General features: G+C 45.7%; 1 protein-coding gene across 1 annotated transcript in view; it reads left to right on the top strand.

Moving 5' to 3' along the window:
- The first annotated feature begins 2,882 nt into the window (after positions 1 to 2,882).
- CD9 (CD9 molecule) overlaps positions 2,883 to 14,071 on the top strand; it is a 37,020-nt gene continuing 25,831 nt past the window's right edge. The window contains exon 1 of the mRNA XM_033952807.1: positions 2,883 to 3,034. Coding sequence (XP_033808698.1) covers positions 2,969 to 3,034 — 66 coding nt within the window. The 5' untranslated portion in view covers positions 2,883 to 2,968. The remainder of the gene's footprint in view (positions 3,035 to 14,071) is intronic.

The raw sequence follows: 14,071 nt of genomic DNA, 5'->3' as shown, positions 1-14,071 counted from the left end.
ATTGCCTAGACTTCCCTGCCCCAGCAACTTTAGTAGGCGCCATATTTCCCAAATCCATTGATCCAGGAGCGCTGGCCTCCACCCCAGAGACGCCACCAGCAGCTGTCTCCGCAGCAGACGTAGTCCTCCGTGCTGAAGCTGAGACGCCACCAACAGCAATCCCGGCCAATGAGAAAGAACTCTGAACAGATCTAGTGGTGCCACCGCCATCAGCCACTATGTCCACAGTGGATCCTGACGCCAATCCGCTCGCTGATCCCACACTGCACGCTCTCCAAAACTCCATCGACACAGGTGGCACCAGATCTTGCCGCTGCTGGCTCATGACCACCCGGAGCCATCACCGAAACCTGTGGAGACCAAACAAAAACAGAAGCAGCTCTTGGAAAAACACCCCTGGTTGGACCCACTGGCACCCCCCTCCCCCCCATCCAGGCCCACAGCCCCTGCCTGGAACTAAACCCAGAGACCAATTCCCAGGAACACACGCTCCCCATGGTGAAACCAATGTGCCCGATCCACTAGCTGAAGTCCCCGCCCCCCCCCCCAATTGGGTGAACCCCATCCAGGACCCCACATGCCGGGAAATACACCAGACCAAGGCCCCACAAACCCCCCAACACCCATACCCCTCATCTCCCTCCCAGAACCAAACATTCCCGGGGCTCAAGTGAAATGACTCTCTCTACACTTGCCCCAACAGCAGCTAACTCACTACGCCTCAGGGAAACTGCTGCTGGAGCCTCTAGCAACACCCTGCCTCCACCTGGAGTGCACGAGATGCGGCCTGCCAGGCCAACCATGCTGCTGTGTCCAACTTATCCTGCCTGCGCCTCACAGCTGACACCTCCATTCCCACCTCTAACTCAGGCTCTCTCCGCCCGCCCCTGCTGTCCCCAGAACCTGTGAGGACAATCGCGGTGAGAGCCGCCGTCTTAGAGCGCCGCTCAAGCCCCACTCGCTCCTCCCTCCGGCCCACACCGACCTGCTCCATGAAGGACTCGCCTGCCAGGATAGAAATCTCGGCCTCATCCTCCAAGGAGTCAACCGCTGCCGCACCACCCAACACCATCAGCCACAGGAACAAGCTGGCCTAAAAAACGAGCCGAACCACGACCATAAACGAACACGGTCACACACGAAAAAGAAAAAGCCGCCCTGGAAGACCTGGAAGGAGCTGAGTCCTCCAAGGTCCTAGCTTTATAGCCTCGCCCCCGCACCATCTGTCACGCTCCTGCGCCAATCCCCTTGCGGACTCTTGGCGTGAAGACTCCCCTGCCTATCCTACCCACCTATCTCTCACCCTAACTTGTCCCAACGGGCGACACACGGGCCTCCCAGCCCTGTGTTACCCTATGCCCATTGAAACAAGCTCTCGGGCTACACTTTACCTTCAAAAGTTAATGTATCAAGTTCAATAAAAAAGGTCTCGCCTTCTTTTCTTTGGTTTTATTCCTATTGATTATTTTTAAGCATGAACTAACATGACTACCTTACCACTTTACCCAAGAATCTCACGTTGAATGTGAGGAGTGATGTAACAGGGCCATATTCATGCACATGAGTGAGAATGCTTATAGCGGTGTTTCAAATGGTCCGGAGTCTTTTTCGAGAAGAAGATAAGCCTCCATAAATCACATTACAGTAGTCGAGTTTTGAAGCATCTGCGTAAAAGACATGTCAGCACAGGATTTGTCATCTAGATAAGGCCGAAATGAGTCTTAGGGACCAAAAGCAAGGTTGGAGAATCAAATATTAGAGAAGTATCCAGGGTTATAAAATCGCACTGTTAACCTTTAAAATCCGACCAACTAACGCACCAATATTTCTGGATCGTCTTCTCATACCATATTCTCCATTTAGGACTATCCCTTCTTTAAAAGTAATAGGTACCAGGAGATCTACTATTTTTTGGGTTATAGCACCCCAGCTCTGGAACAACCTACCAAATTACTTACGTGATGAACCCTCATTAGAAAAATTCAAAAGCTCTTTAAAAAGTTTCTTGTGTAAGGATGCATTTGAGACATAGACAGGATAATTCATCTATCATTAATGCTTATGCTCTAATACCTAATTTTAATCAGACCTTATGTATAGGTCAAAATCTTCTTTACCTTCTGGTCTAGGCTTATCCAAACTTTCATGATTATTCTTTGTTACCCTCCAGATGTTCTTTCCCTAAATGTTTCTTTATTTTCTTTAAAGATTGCAGTTCATCCCCCTCTCCTTTTGTATCAGTAATTATTTGTACATAACATAGTAGGTGACGGCAGATAAAGACCCGAATGGTCCATCCAGTCTGCCCAACCTGATTCAATTTCAATTTTTTCTTCTTAGCTATTTCTATATACTGTATGTTTATTTGTATAAAATTGTTTTATTTTTGTCTCCTATTTCTAAATTGTCATACACATTGAAGTACTTGACCATTGCATGTACAACAAGCTTTTAATAAACTTGAATTAGCTGTAGCCAGAGAAGAAAGCCAATGGTGACCATCAGCCAAAGTTTTCTCTCTCTCTTTAACTGTCTCTCCCTCCTTCCTTTCTTCTCTCTGCAGGATGGTCACCCTTCTTTCCTCTTTCCCTTTATACTATGGTCATCCCCCAATCTCTCTCTCTCCCTGATTCCTTCCCTTGGGGGATGGTGTCACTCTCTCTCTCTCTTCCTTTTCCCTTCTCTCCCTCCTTCCTTCCCTTGGGGGAGGGTGTCACTCTCTTCCTTTTCCCTTCGCTCCCTCCTTCCTTCTCTGCCTTTCTTTTTCTCTCTGGCAGTGAACTCTCCCACCCTGCTTGCTTCCTTCCCTCTGCGGGACGGTCACCGCCCCCTCCCCCCCCCCCCGGACTCCTCCCAACACCTGCGCAAGCGCCCTGGCGGCAGGGAGTGGCCGCTATAAGAGCGAGCGGCGGCCGCTGCCGCCTTTCCCTTTTTCCTGGGCTCTGGAGCGCGTTCTCGTGGAAGCATCATGGCTGTCAAGGGAGGGGTCAAGTGCATCAAGTACCTGCTCTTCGTCTTCAACTTCGTCTTCTGGGTCAGTACGGGCGGGGCCGCCTAAAGTGAGCACCCCCCCCACCCCCACCTTCCAGAGAAGGTGGCTTTCGGGGAGGGGGGGCTCGGGAGACTCTCTGCTTTGGGGACACTTGTTGCTTTCTCTTTCCTCCCGGAATCGTTGTACCCTGTTCCTGCCTTGACCGTGCCTGATTCTAGGCGCTTCTGGAGGTAGTCGCCACTTTGCCCGCGCATCGGAGGGGGGGGGGATTAGGTGCTGCAGCTGGTGCCAATAACATTGTAACAAGTTCGGGGAGGAGGAGTGCCAAGCACAGCCTTAATGAGCGGTCCCCCCCCCCCTAAACCTGTTGCCTTAACACTTAAGTCTGGCTTTGAAACCCTCCGGTCCCGGGTTCTCCCCTGTGTAGTGCCAGGATCTAGGCGCTGTTTTGCCCAGAGGAGGACCAGGAAGTGCGGGCGAAGCTTGCCAGGTGGCCAGCTTCGGTTTCAGGTGGTCTCTGCCTTGCAAAGTGGGTTTGTTTGTTTGTTTGAGTCGCTCTTTGTTCTTCGCGACTCACCTTGTTTATGTGCGTTCGCCTTTGGTGTAATCTGAGACTTAGTGACGGAGCCGGACCAGCTTAGGGCGTCTCAGTCGAGCCTAAAAACGAACATGATGTTACGTAAGGCAAGGTGGCAGGAGTTAGTCTGTCATTTGGTGAACTTGGGGACTAAGTGTGTGCCCAAAATTGAGCCCGATGTGCCGAAGATACCAAAGATCTTGGCCATGATTAAGGCGGCTGTCCTTAAGCCCGGTCTTGACTCTGGAGGGAACCGGTTGAGCCGGCTTTTGAGCCCTGAAGGGGCGAAACTAACCGCTCTGCAACTCTCTCTCTCGAGCTGCCTAAAGAGCACCTTGAGCCCTGGGCTTTTGATCGAAACTTAGCAAGGACCCGCATAAACCAGGCCGAGAACCCCCACTTGGGCTAAGCCCTGAGCAGGAGGGGCAGCTCTGAGTCATCCGTTGGCATTTTACACAAGGGCTGGTCTCATCTTTGCTCTTTTTATTTTTTTTCCTATTTTTTTTTAACCTGTTAAAGCAGCTGCAGTCATAGGAGCCAACTTTCCCAGTAAGGCTATTCTTATGTTCAATGGAGATGACCTCTCCCTGGACACAGTCACTATTGGGGGTGCTTGGGCACCCATTGCACCCACAGAGCTGGCTCCTATGGCTGCAGAATCTCTCTTCCTGCTTCCTGAAAGGGGGGATCCTATCTTTTAAGTTTATTTGGGGTCCCACCAAGTTCTCAATACAAGTGGGAGGGTCTAGAGCTGTATCCCCAAGGGGAGGTGCTTTAGGATTTCCTGTAAATGTAGGAAGTGTGTGTGCATTTATGAAAGGAGGGTTTATTTTTATTTTTTTTTTCTCTGTTAAACTTGCTTCTAAGGTGGTTGTGTGAAAGCTTTTCTTACCTAAGACGACTTTTGCAACTTTGAGCCATATAGTACTGATTCAGCATTAGAATCTTATGCCTGTCCCATGTGATAGGTAGAGAGCATGCTGGGAAGAATCTTAAAAAGGAAGGGGAGGGGCTAAATAAAAAAAGGCAATGGAGGAGCGGAAGAGGTTTTTCAAGTTTATTAAATTTTGATTTACGCAATATCCAATATTTCAATGCGTATTACATAATTGTGATACGCAGGGGATGACAAATACAAATAAGACAAAATTATACAGACTAATCATTATGTTCTATTAATACAAACTGGAACAAGTAGGTAAAAGGTAGAAATACAATTTATACAATTTATGAAATTAATTTAAGGGAAGGGAAGTAAATAGTATGGTCACTAAAAGCATTCTGGGTAGCCCGTTTGAGTGTTCTGAAAAGCCGGGGTGGAGCTTGATGGGCCGGTACTTGACTCTCCCAGGGAGTTCCTGGAATTATTTTACATTAACCTGCATCGAGTAAATATGAAAAGTAAAGCAGTTGTATTTCGAGGTCTGGTTACCCTGTAACTGCTAAACTGCTGCCCTCTTTGCTTCTCCCCACCACCACATGACACCTCCTGGGCATCTTTCTAAGTGGCCGTCTGTCCTAGTCTTTTATACAGTATCTAATTGAATCTAGTATGTGTGCATCACACAAACCTGTGCAGGCTCAAGGCAACTTAAGGTGTAATGAGAAAAAGGATACGTATGATATGGAGGGGGGAGGAATTGGGGGAACAAGGGGAGAATCGAGAGAAAAGTCTGGTCAATATCAAGAGATTGCTGAGTGTTCATGTGTCATAAGAATAGCCTTAATGGGTCAGACTGGTGGTCCATCAAGCCCAGTAGCCCATCCTCACGGTGGCCAATCCAGGTCACTAGTACCTGGCCAAAACCCAAAGAGTAGCAACATTCCATACAGAATCCCAAAGAATAGCAAGATTCTGGAATCCCAAAGAGTAGCAACATTCCATACAGAATCCCAAAGAATAACAAAATTCTGGAATCCCAAAGAGTAGCAACATTCCATACAGCATTCCAAAGAGTAGCAAGACTCCAGAATCCCAAAGAATAGCAACATTCCATACAGCATCCCAAAGAATAGCAAGACTCCGGAATCCCAAAGAGTAGCAACATTCCATACAGCATCCCAAAGAATAGCAAGATTCTGGAATCCCAAAGAGTAGCAACATTCCATACAGCATCCCAAAGAATAGCAAGACTCCGGAATCCCAAAGAGTAGCAACATTCCATATAGCATCCCAAAGAGTAGCAAGACTCCGGAATCCCAAAGAGTAGCAACATTCCATATAGCATCCCAAAGAATAGCAAGACTCTGGAATCCCAAAGAGTAGCAACATTCCATACAGCATCCCAAAGAGTAGCAAGACTCCGGAATCCCAAAGAGTAGCAACATTCCATACAGCATCCCAAAGAGTAACAAGACTCTAGAATCCCATAGAGTAGCAACATTCCATGCTACCGATCCAGGGCTTCCCCATGTCTTAACAGTCTATGGACTTTTCCTCCAGGAATTTGTCCAAACGTTTCTTAAAACCAGCTCAGTTATCAAATAGAAGGGTCTTCAATTTCTTTCAAAATGAGGTGTGGTTGGGTTCCGTTCTGATTGTCTCTGCGAGGTTATTCCAGGTTCTGACTCCTAGGAAGGTGAGCATGGAGTGGAATATACGCTGCTATTTGAGGTTTTCTGTAGAGGGGAGGTTTAGTTGCATCTTAAGAGCTCTTTGAGAGGCTGACCATGTCTCAGAGAAGCATTGGATATGAGGCGTGGCTGAGTTTTCATGTACTTCGTTTGCTATTCTTAGAAGACTGCAGCAATGAAGTGTAGGTGGCCATCGCTTGGGTGCAAGGGATGCCCTAAATCTGTTCCTCGTATCCCAACCACAGAGCAAGGCAAAAATGCAGTGTTGGACCTTCCGCTGTTGGGATGATTTTCATTCATGGAATGAGAGCAAGCAAACTCTGCTTTACAGAAGGGTTATGTGGTGTCTCTATTTAATTTTTCGTAACTTATATAACCGGCTTTTCATGCAACGATTCACCCAAAGTGGTTTACAATACATTAACTAGTATTTTCCCCACCTGTCCCAGCAAGTTCACAATCTTGTTTTTATTCTAACTCATTCTATGATTCATATTTATTTTCGATATGATGTGTTTGATTGTTACACTGTGTTCACAGGCCTAAAGGTGGGTGGGAGATGCCTGCATAGAAGTGTCGATTTGACTATCTTGGTTAGCCAGTAGGCGTCTGGGGAGGCTATTTGGGTAATATGTACTGCTTTTTGGCAAGGTGGGAGTGGTTAGATTATTTCTGATGCCTTTGTAAGGTGTGAATTGGAAACACTTTACCTGCCTTAGTGTGGGAAGAGCTGGTATAATTTGGGAGGGAAATGCAATTGTTCCGTGTGATATGAGAAGAGATGACGGGAGAGTTTTGGAGAATGAAAGGGGACTTTGAAGGTGCCTTTTGGTACCAATGCAAGGCATCTTGTACACTTGCACCATTTCAGGCGGATGAAACGGGAAAGCTTCATGTAGAAAGCAAGGCGTTGTTTTTTCAAGGCTTGGTTCTCTTGTGGCCTGTTTTACAAAGCCGTGCTAGCGGCCCCGAAGCCCAAAGAGATTTAAAGGGCTTCGGGGTTGTCGCCGCGCGGCTTTGTAAAACAGCCAGTGTTGGGGTCATGAAATTGCAGCACTGTTAAGTAGAGTCGAAACTTTTTTTTAAAAAAAGTACACTATTCCCTGCGTGTTCGCGGGGGATGCGGGAAGAACATGGCCATGACTACTGAAAAACCGCAAATAACTTTTTGCATGTTCGCGGTTTTTCAGTAAAATAAACATGAAAAAGATAAACCATGAATAACCCGACCTGCGATTTGCTCCGTACCACGCCGGGAGCAGCGATTTCCTTCAGGAACCACCGGGGGGCAGCGATTTCCAATGTGAAATGCTGGGTTAAGTGATGAAAATTAGGGGCGGAGTCAGCAGCTGAAAAATCGCAAATAATCGAGTCCGGATACGGAGGGAGAAGTGTCTGGTTTTGTCTTTATCATAGAAACACGATGGTAGATAAAGGCCAAATGGCTCAGGTTGGGTAGTCTGGATGGACCATTCGGGTCTTTATCTGCCGTCATCTACTATGTTACTATGTGTAGGCATCTTTAAGCAATTGCAGAAGGTGGGGTGTTTTTTTTTTTTGTTGTTTTTTTTTGGGGGGGGGTCCAATCTTCCCCCAGCTCTGTCTGGTTGTGGAGACATCTTAAATGTTTTATTGTACTAAGTGCAGGACTTTCCTCTTATTTAATGGACAGCTGGTGTACGCTGGCATTTGCTCTACCTCCCTCTTATGCCAAGCCATCCTCGGCTGACCTTCTGTGTAAGGAATCATTGGTTCTCAAAAGCTAAAGACCAGCAGTCACTTTTCTTTGACCTCTAAGGCTATACCGTTCACCTCGTCGTACATTTCCAGAAGTACGGTCAGAGACCACATAGCTTAACTTGTGTTCAAGTGAATATTCTTCGGTTCGAGCTAGCTTTCAGACGGTTACTCCCAAACCACAGCATCTTTAATAGATATGCAACTGACTCTCTTCCTGTGCATGCTTCAGGCTAAGTGTCTGCTAATCCAGAGCAACTGAACTTGACTCATCTCACTGTATCTCTATCGCCTTGATCTTCTGTTTCTTGTTTGCTGTTGTACGTTACTATGTAACCCGTTCTGGGCTCCTGTCCTCGGGGAGGCCGGGATATAAAACCCCTGTCATTTTGGGAGTTTGTCGGAAAACTAAGTTGCCCCAACAGTCTGTCCAATTGTGTAAAGAGGTTAAAAATTTAACACACAAAATGTACAGATCAAACCTTGGGGGAGGGGGGGGGGTGGGGTTGGCGGAGGAGGGGGGAGGAATCCTGCATGCTCTGCTTTAAATTGTACCACAAATATATTTGACATGAGAAGCGCAGAATACAATGAGAGATTCTGGTTTGGTCTTTCATTTTTCACAACGTACTGTGCCAAGCTCAAGTTTGGCTTTTTCAAATAGACTGAGAAACCCAATAAAATCTGCAGCCTTGAAATCTTAAATCTTTAATACATTTTGCTTCAGTCGATTTTACCTCGTAAGGAATCGGGTTGGCAGAAAATCCATAGAAAGTCACTTCAACACAATTAACTGTGGAAATTGTGTGCGTGTATTTTCCTTAAAGTTGGATGTCAGTTAAGAGGAAAATGGGAATAAGTTCCATCTGTGCAATTTAAAAAAAAACAAAACCCCGCAAAGCTTTTTACCAGTGTTTGGTTGAGAAAAGCCGTCATTTCCAAGAATACCCGATAAGGGCAATTCAGCTGATTGTCTGTCCACATAGTCCTTTCCTGCAAAGGGATTAAGGTAGGCTAATTAGGTAGTGATGTGCCTACAGCCCAAAGGTATGTGGCGGAGGGGGGGGGGGGGCAGTCGGATATGCTCAGAACTCATTAGGCTATACACACAGAGTTCAGTGTAGACATCAATAGTATCCATTCCGTGGGAAGGTTCCAATCACAGAAGAGGAGGAATTTCCCTTCTGTAAAAGGTTGTAAAAGCGAGAAATTCCTAAATCACTCTGTAGCATCTCGGGCAGCTTCTCGTGAAAAAGAATTTAGATCGTTGTTGCTCACAGCTGTTTCTTACAGGCATTTTAGAAAACAGCTAAAAACCTATCTTTTCTCCAAATACCTGACTAGCTGACTCCTCCACTTAGACCAGGGATCTCAAAGTCCCTCCTTAAGGGCCGCAATCCAGTCGGGTTTTCAGGATTTCCCCAATGAATATGCATGAGATCTATGCGCGTGCACTGCTTTCAATGCATATTCATTGGGGAAATCCTGAAAACCCGACTGGATTGCGGCCCTCAAGGAGGGACTTTGAGACCCCCTAGATTAGAGTGTCTATGTCAGGGATGGGCAACTCAAGTCCTCGAGGGCCAGAATCCAGTCGGGGTTCAGGATTTCCCCAATGAATATGCATGAGTTCTATGCGCGTGCACTGCTTTCAATGCATATTCATTGGGGAAATCCTGAAAACCCGACTGGATTACGGCCCTTAAGGAGGAACTTTGAGATCCCCCGATATAGACGATTATGTTGTAAACCGCGTAGAACTTTTTGCTAATGCGATCTATAAGTGTTATGTTATGTAGTGAATGTATTTATGCAAGCAGCAAGTGTGAAAACTTTGCATGACAAGTGGGCAGAACGGGTCGGGGTGGGGGCAAATGTGCGTGTGACTGAAGACCAAGAGAATGCATGGCAGTTGAATGTTTCTTTTGGGTGCTAATAGTCCGTCCCATTGAAAACTGGGCCAGAGTGAAGACCACTGGTACAGATGCACCTGTGCAATTGGCCTGGCTAAATATTTAAGGGGTTTTAACTGGGCAGGGGAGGTTCCTTCCCAGTTCAACCCTATTAACCTGGCTAGCTACTAATATTCAGGAGCATTTAATGGGCCACCGAACATCGGCTTTATCTGGCTAGATTAAGGGAGGTCCAGAGGTAGTGTTTGGGGGGTACGGTTAGGCCAGCCAAAGCTGTCCTAGCTTCACTTGCTGTGTTAACGAGTCAAAATATTGGTCTCTGCCTAGTCAGCGTCTGGGTTGCTGATATTCAAAGCTGGAGGCCAACATTCCCCTGCCATCGAAAATCTAGGGTTGATTCAGCCCTCAACTTTACAAGCTGCCTACTACCATCCTAATACTGACTCCCTTTCTAGCCATATCCGTTCACGAGCAAATAGTCTTCCACTGCTTTATTTGTGAAGACCTTTCTCGCACATTTTTGGAAATGGATTCCGCAGACACCTCCATGCCCCCTCGCCCCTGAAGACCTCTTTGTGGATAGTCTATTGTTGGCATCTCTGGTTTCCTACTAGAGGCAACAGAGGGTGAAATAACTTTTTCTTGGTGGTTCACGGCTCCAGAGTTGCCAAATTACTTGGCTCCAGGAGGATGTCCGGCAGTCCTGTTAAGTTTCTATCCCAATTCAATATGCTATTTTTAGTCCTTGATTCTACCTGTGGTAGGGGTGTCAGTTGGGTTTTCAGGATTTCCCCAATGAATATGCATGAGATCTATTGGCCATGCACTGCTTTCATTGTATGCTAATAGATCTCATGCATATTCATTGGGGAAATCCTGAAAACCCGACTGGATTGCGGCCCTTGAGGAGGGAATTTGACATCCCTGACCTATGGGAATTAATGCTATGCTTCCCATAATGCACCAGGATAAGCTTGTCGTACACAAGCTGGCTTCAAATCTCCCTCCTGGGACTGGGTAACTTAGTAGCCCTCTAGTTCTAACTTAAGCCAGAGGATGTAGTAAGAGCAGTTAATGTAGCTGGTTTAAAAAAAAAAAAAAAGGAAAAAGGTTGGACAAGTTCCTGGAGGAAAACTTTAATTATGTGCTGTTGAGACAGACATGGGGACAGCAACTGCTTTCCCTGGATCGGTGGCATGGGTTTTTGCCAGGTACTTGTGACTTGGATTGACGGGATACTGGGCTAGATGAACCTTTGGTCTGACCCAGTAAGGTTGCTATTTTCTTGTGTTCATTGGAAGCACATTTGCCTAGCTCAGGGGTAGGCAATTCTGGTCCTTGAGAGCCAGAGCCAGGTCAGGTTTTCAGGATCTCCACAATGAATATGTATGAGATGGATTTGCATGCACTGCCTCCTTGAGATGCAAATCTATCTCATGCATATTTATTGTGGATATCCTGAAAACCTGACCTGGCTCCAGCTCTCGAGGACTGGAATTGTCTACCTCTGGCCTAGCTCCATACTTGATCAGCTACATCGGGCTACGATATGACATTTTCTGGCTAATGTTGGGGGGATAGAGGGGGGAGAGAAGCTATTGCCTTTCAGTTATATTCTGGTGCTGCCCTAGAAGGCTTATTTGAGGTAATAGAGGAGTTAAGTTATTTTTTCCAAGGTCGCAAGGAATGTCTGGATTTGAACCCTGGTTTCCCTGAACTAACACTGCCTGCTGCACTAGCCATTAGACTATTGTTTACAGCAGTGGTTCCCAACCCTGTCCTGGAGGAACACCAGGCCAATTGGGTTTTCAGGCTAGTCCTAATGAATATGCATGAAGCAAATTTGCATGCCTATCACTTCCATCATATGCAAATCTCTCTCATGCATATTCATTAGGGCTAGCCTGAAAACCCGATTGGCCTGGTGTTCCTCCAGGACAGGGTTGGGAATCACTGGTTTACAGTAACACTGGGCCATCCATCTGTAATCCCAACAGACTCTGTACCATCCATCTTGTCCCCATGTAATATCTGCACTGGGCCCCTCGGCTATATGATAAGTTGTATTGTAGGAATGCATTAGCATCATGATCTGTTTACGTGTTCTAATGTGTGGAGCAGTGGCCTAGTGGTTAGAGCCGCTGTCTCAGCATCCTGAGGTTCTGAGTTTGATTCCCACAACAGCTCCTTGTGACTCTGAGCAAGTCACTTAACATGTCATTGTCCAGGCACAAAATATGTAAACCGCTTTTGATTGTAACCACACACAGAAGAAGCGGTATACAAGTCCCATCCCCCTTCACCCCTTATTAGATGTTTCATAAGTTGACGCTGACTGTATATCTTATTTGAATTTCAGTGCTGTTGAGTGTATTTTTGAAACTTTCACTTGGAAAATAGTTAAACTCTGGAACATACTACCAGAGGTTGTGGTAAGAGTGGATAACATAACTGGTTTAAGAAAGGTTTGGACAAGTTCCTGGAGGAAAAGTCCATAGTCTGTTGTTGAGACTGACATGGGGGAAGCCACTGCTTGCCCTGGATCGGTAGCATGGAATGTTGCTACTCTTTGGGATTCTAGAATCTTGTTACTCGTTGATTCCAGAATCTTGCTATTCCTTGGGATTCTGTATGGAATGTTGCTACTCTTTGGGATTCTAGAATCTTGTTACTTGTTGATTCCAGAATGTTGCTATTCCTTGGGATTCTGTATGGAATGTTGCTACTTGTTGATTCCAGAATGTTGCTACTCTTTGGGATTCTGTATGGAATGTTGCTACTTGTTGATTCCAGAATGTTGCTATTCCTTGGGATTCTGTATGGAATGTTGCTACTCTTTGATTCCAGAATGTTGCTATTCCTTGGGATTCTGTATGGAATGTTGCAACTTGTTGATTTCAGAATCTTGCTATTACTTGGGATTCTGTATGGAATGTTGCTACTCTTTGGGATTCTGCATGGAATGTTGCTACTCTTTGGGTTTGTGCCAGGCACTAGTGACCTGGATTGGCCATTGTGAGGACGAACTAGTGAGCTAGATGAACTATTATGTCCCTTTTAGCTTAAATTTGTTGAATTTGAATTTACCTCCTTTGTGTAGTTTGTATTTGGCTATTTCAGAAGGTGTTTGATAGTTCTCAAGATTCATCGGAAAATAGTCGTGGCATAGGGTCCTATTGTGAATTGGGTAATTCCTAATGATAAAGTAGTGATTTATTTTGTTCAAGGAAAGCTAAATGGAATACCACAGGAATCTATCCTGGGACTGGAGTGAGATCTTATGGGCTGGTGACTTTCTTTAAAGTAGGGGGGCCCTGGGATTGGGGGACCAGGCTGCTAAATAGGAGATGAAAAGTATAGACAGCTGCAAAGTGATGGAGAAGAAGCCAAACTACAGTATAGCTATGGGATACTGGGTTCCATATTAGCTTCCCCACTGGGAATCTGGGGGTTATTGTGGCCAATGATTGAAATCCTGAGCTCACTGCCATGGTTGGAAAACCTATTTTGTTCCATTCCTTTCCTTAGAATTGCTATTGCAGTCTCCAAATACATTAGAGTTTAATAGTATCTTGGGTTTTGTGCAGGTGGAGCTAAAAAAAAAATCGGAAAAATATGCCTGAAAAGAATGGAAAGGCTCCCCTGTGAGAAAAAGCTAAGCTGTTTGTTTATTTTCTGTAAGAACATAAGAATTGACACTGTTGGGTCAGACCAGTGGTCCATCATGCCCAGCAGTCCGCTCCCGCAGCAGCCCTTAGGTCAAAGACCAGTGCCTATTTGAGTCTAGCCTTACTTGCGTATGTTTTGGTTCAGCAGGAACTTGTCCAACTTGGTCTTGAATCCCTGGAGGGTGTTTTCCCCTATGACAGACACTGGAAGAGCGTTCCAGATTTCTGCCACACTCTGGGTGAAGAAGAACTTCCTTACGTTCATACGGAATCTATCCCCTTTCAACTTTAGAGAATGCCCTCTTGTTCACCCTACCTTGGAGAAGGTGAACAACCTGTCCTTATCTACTAAGTCTATTCCCTTCAGTACCTTAATAATAATAATAATTTTATTCTTATATACCGCCAAAGCCATATAAGTTCGAGGCGGTTTACAGCAAGAGGCGCTGGACAATCAGCGAAGAGGTTACAATCAAAGTCAGCAAGACAATCTTACATAATAAAAAATATGAAAGCTAAAAGGTTCATAGGGTTACAGGACTGAATAAGAAGTGGTGAGAAGATTCTTAGTTAACAAATCGATTGAACAGACTTGTTTTTAATAGTTTTC

This window comes from Geotrypetes seraphini, chromosome 7, assembly GCF_902459505.1.
Source record: "Geotrypetes seraphini chromosome 7, aGeoSer1.1, whole genome shotgun sequence".
NCBI classification, from domain to species: Eukaryota; Metazoa; Chordata; class Amphibia; order Gymnophiona; family Dermophiidae; genus Geotrypetes; species Geotrypetes seraphini.
This window is presented reverse-complemented; position numbering and strand designations above follow the sequence as displayed.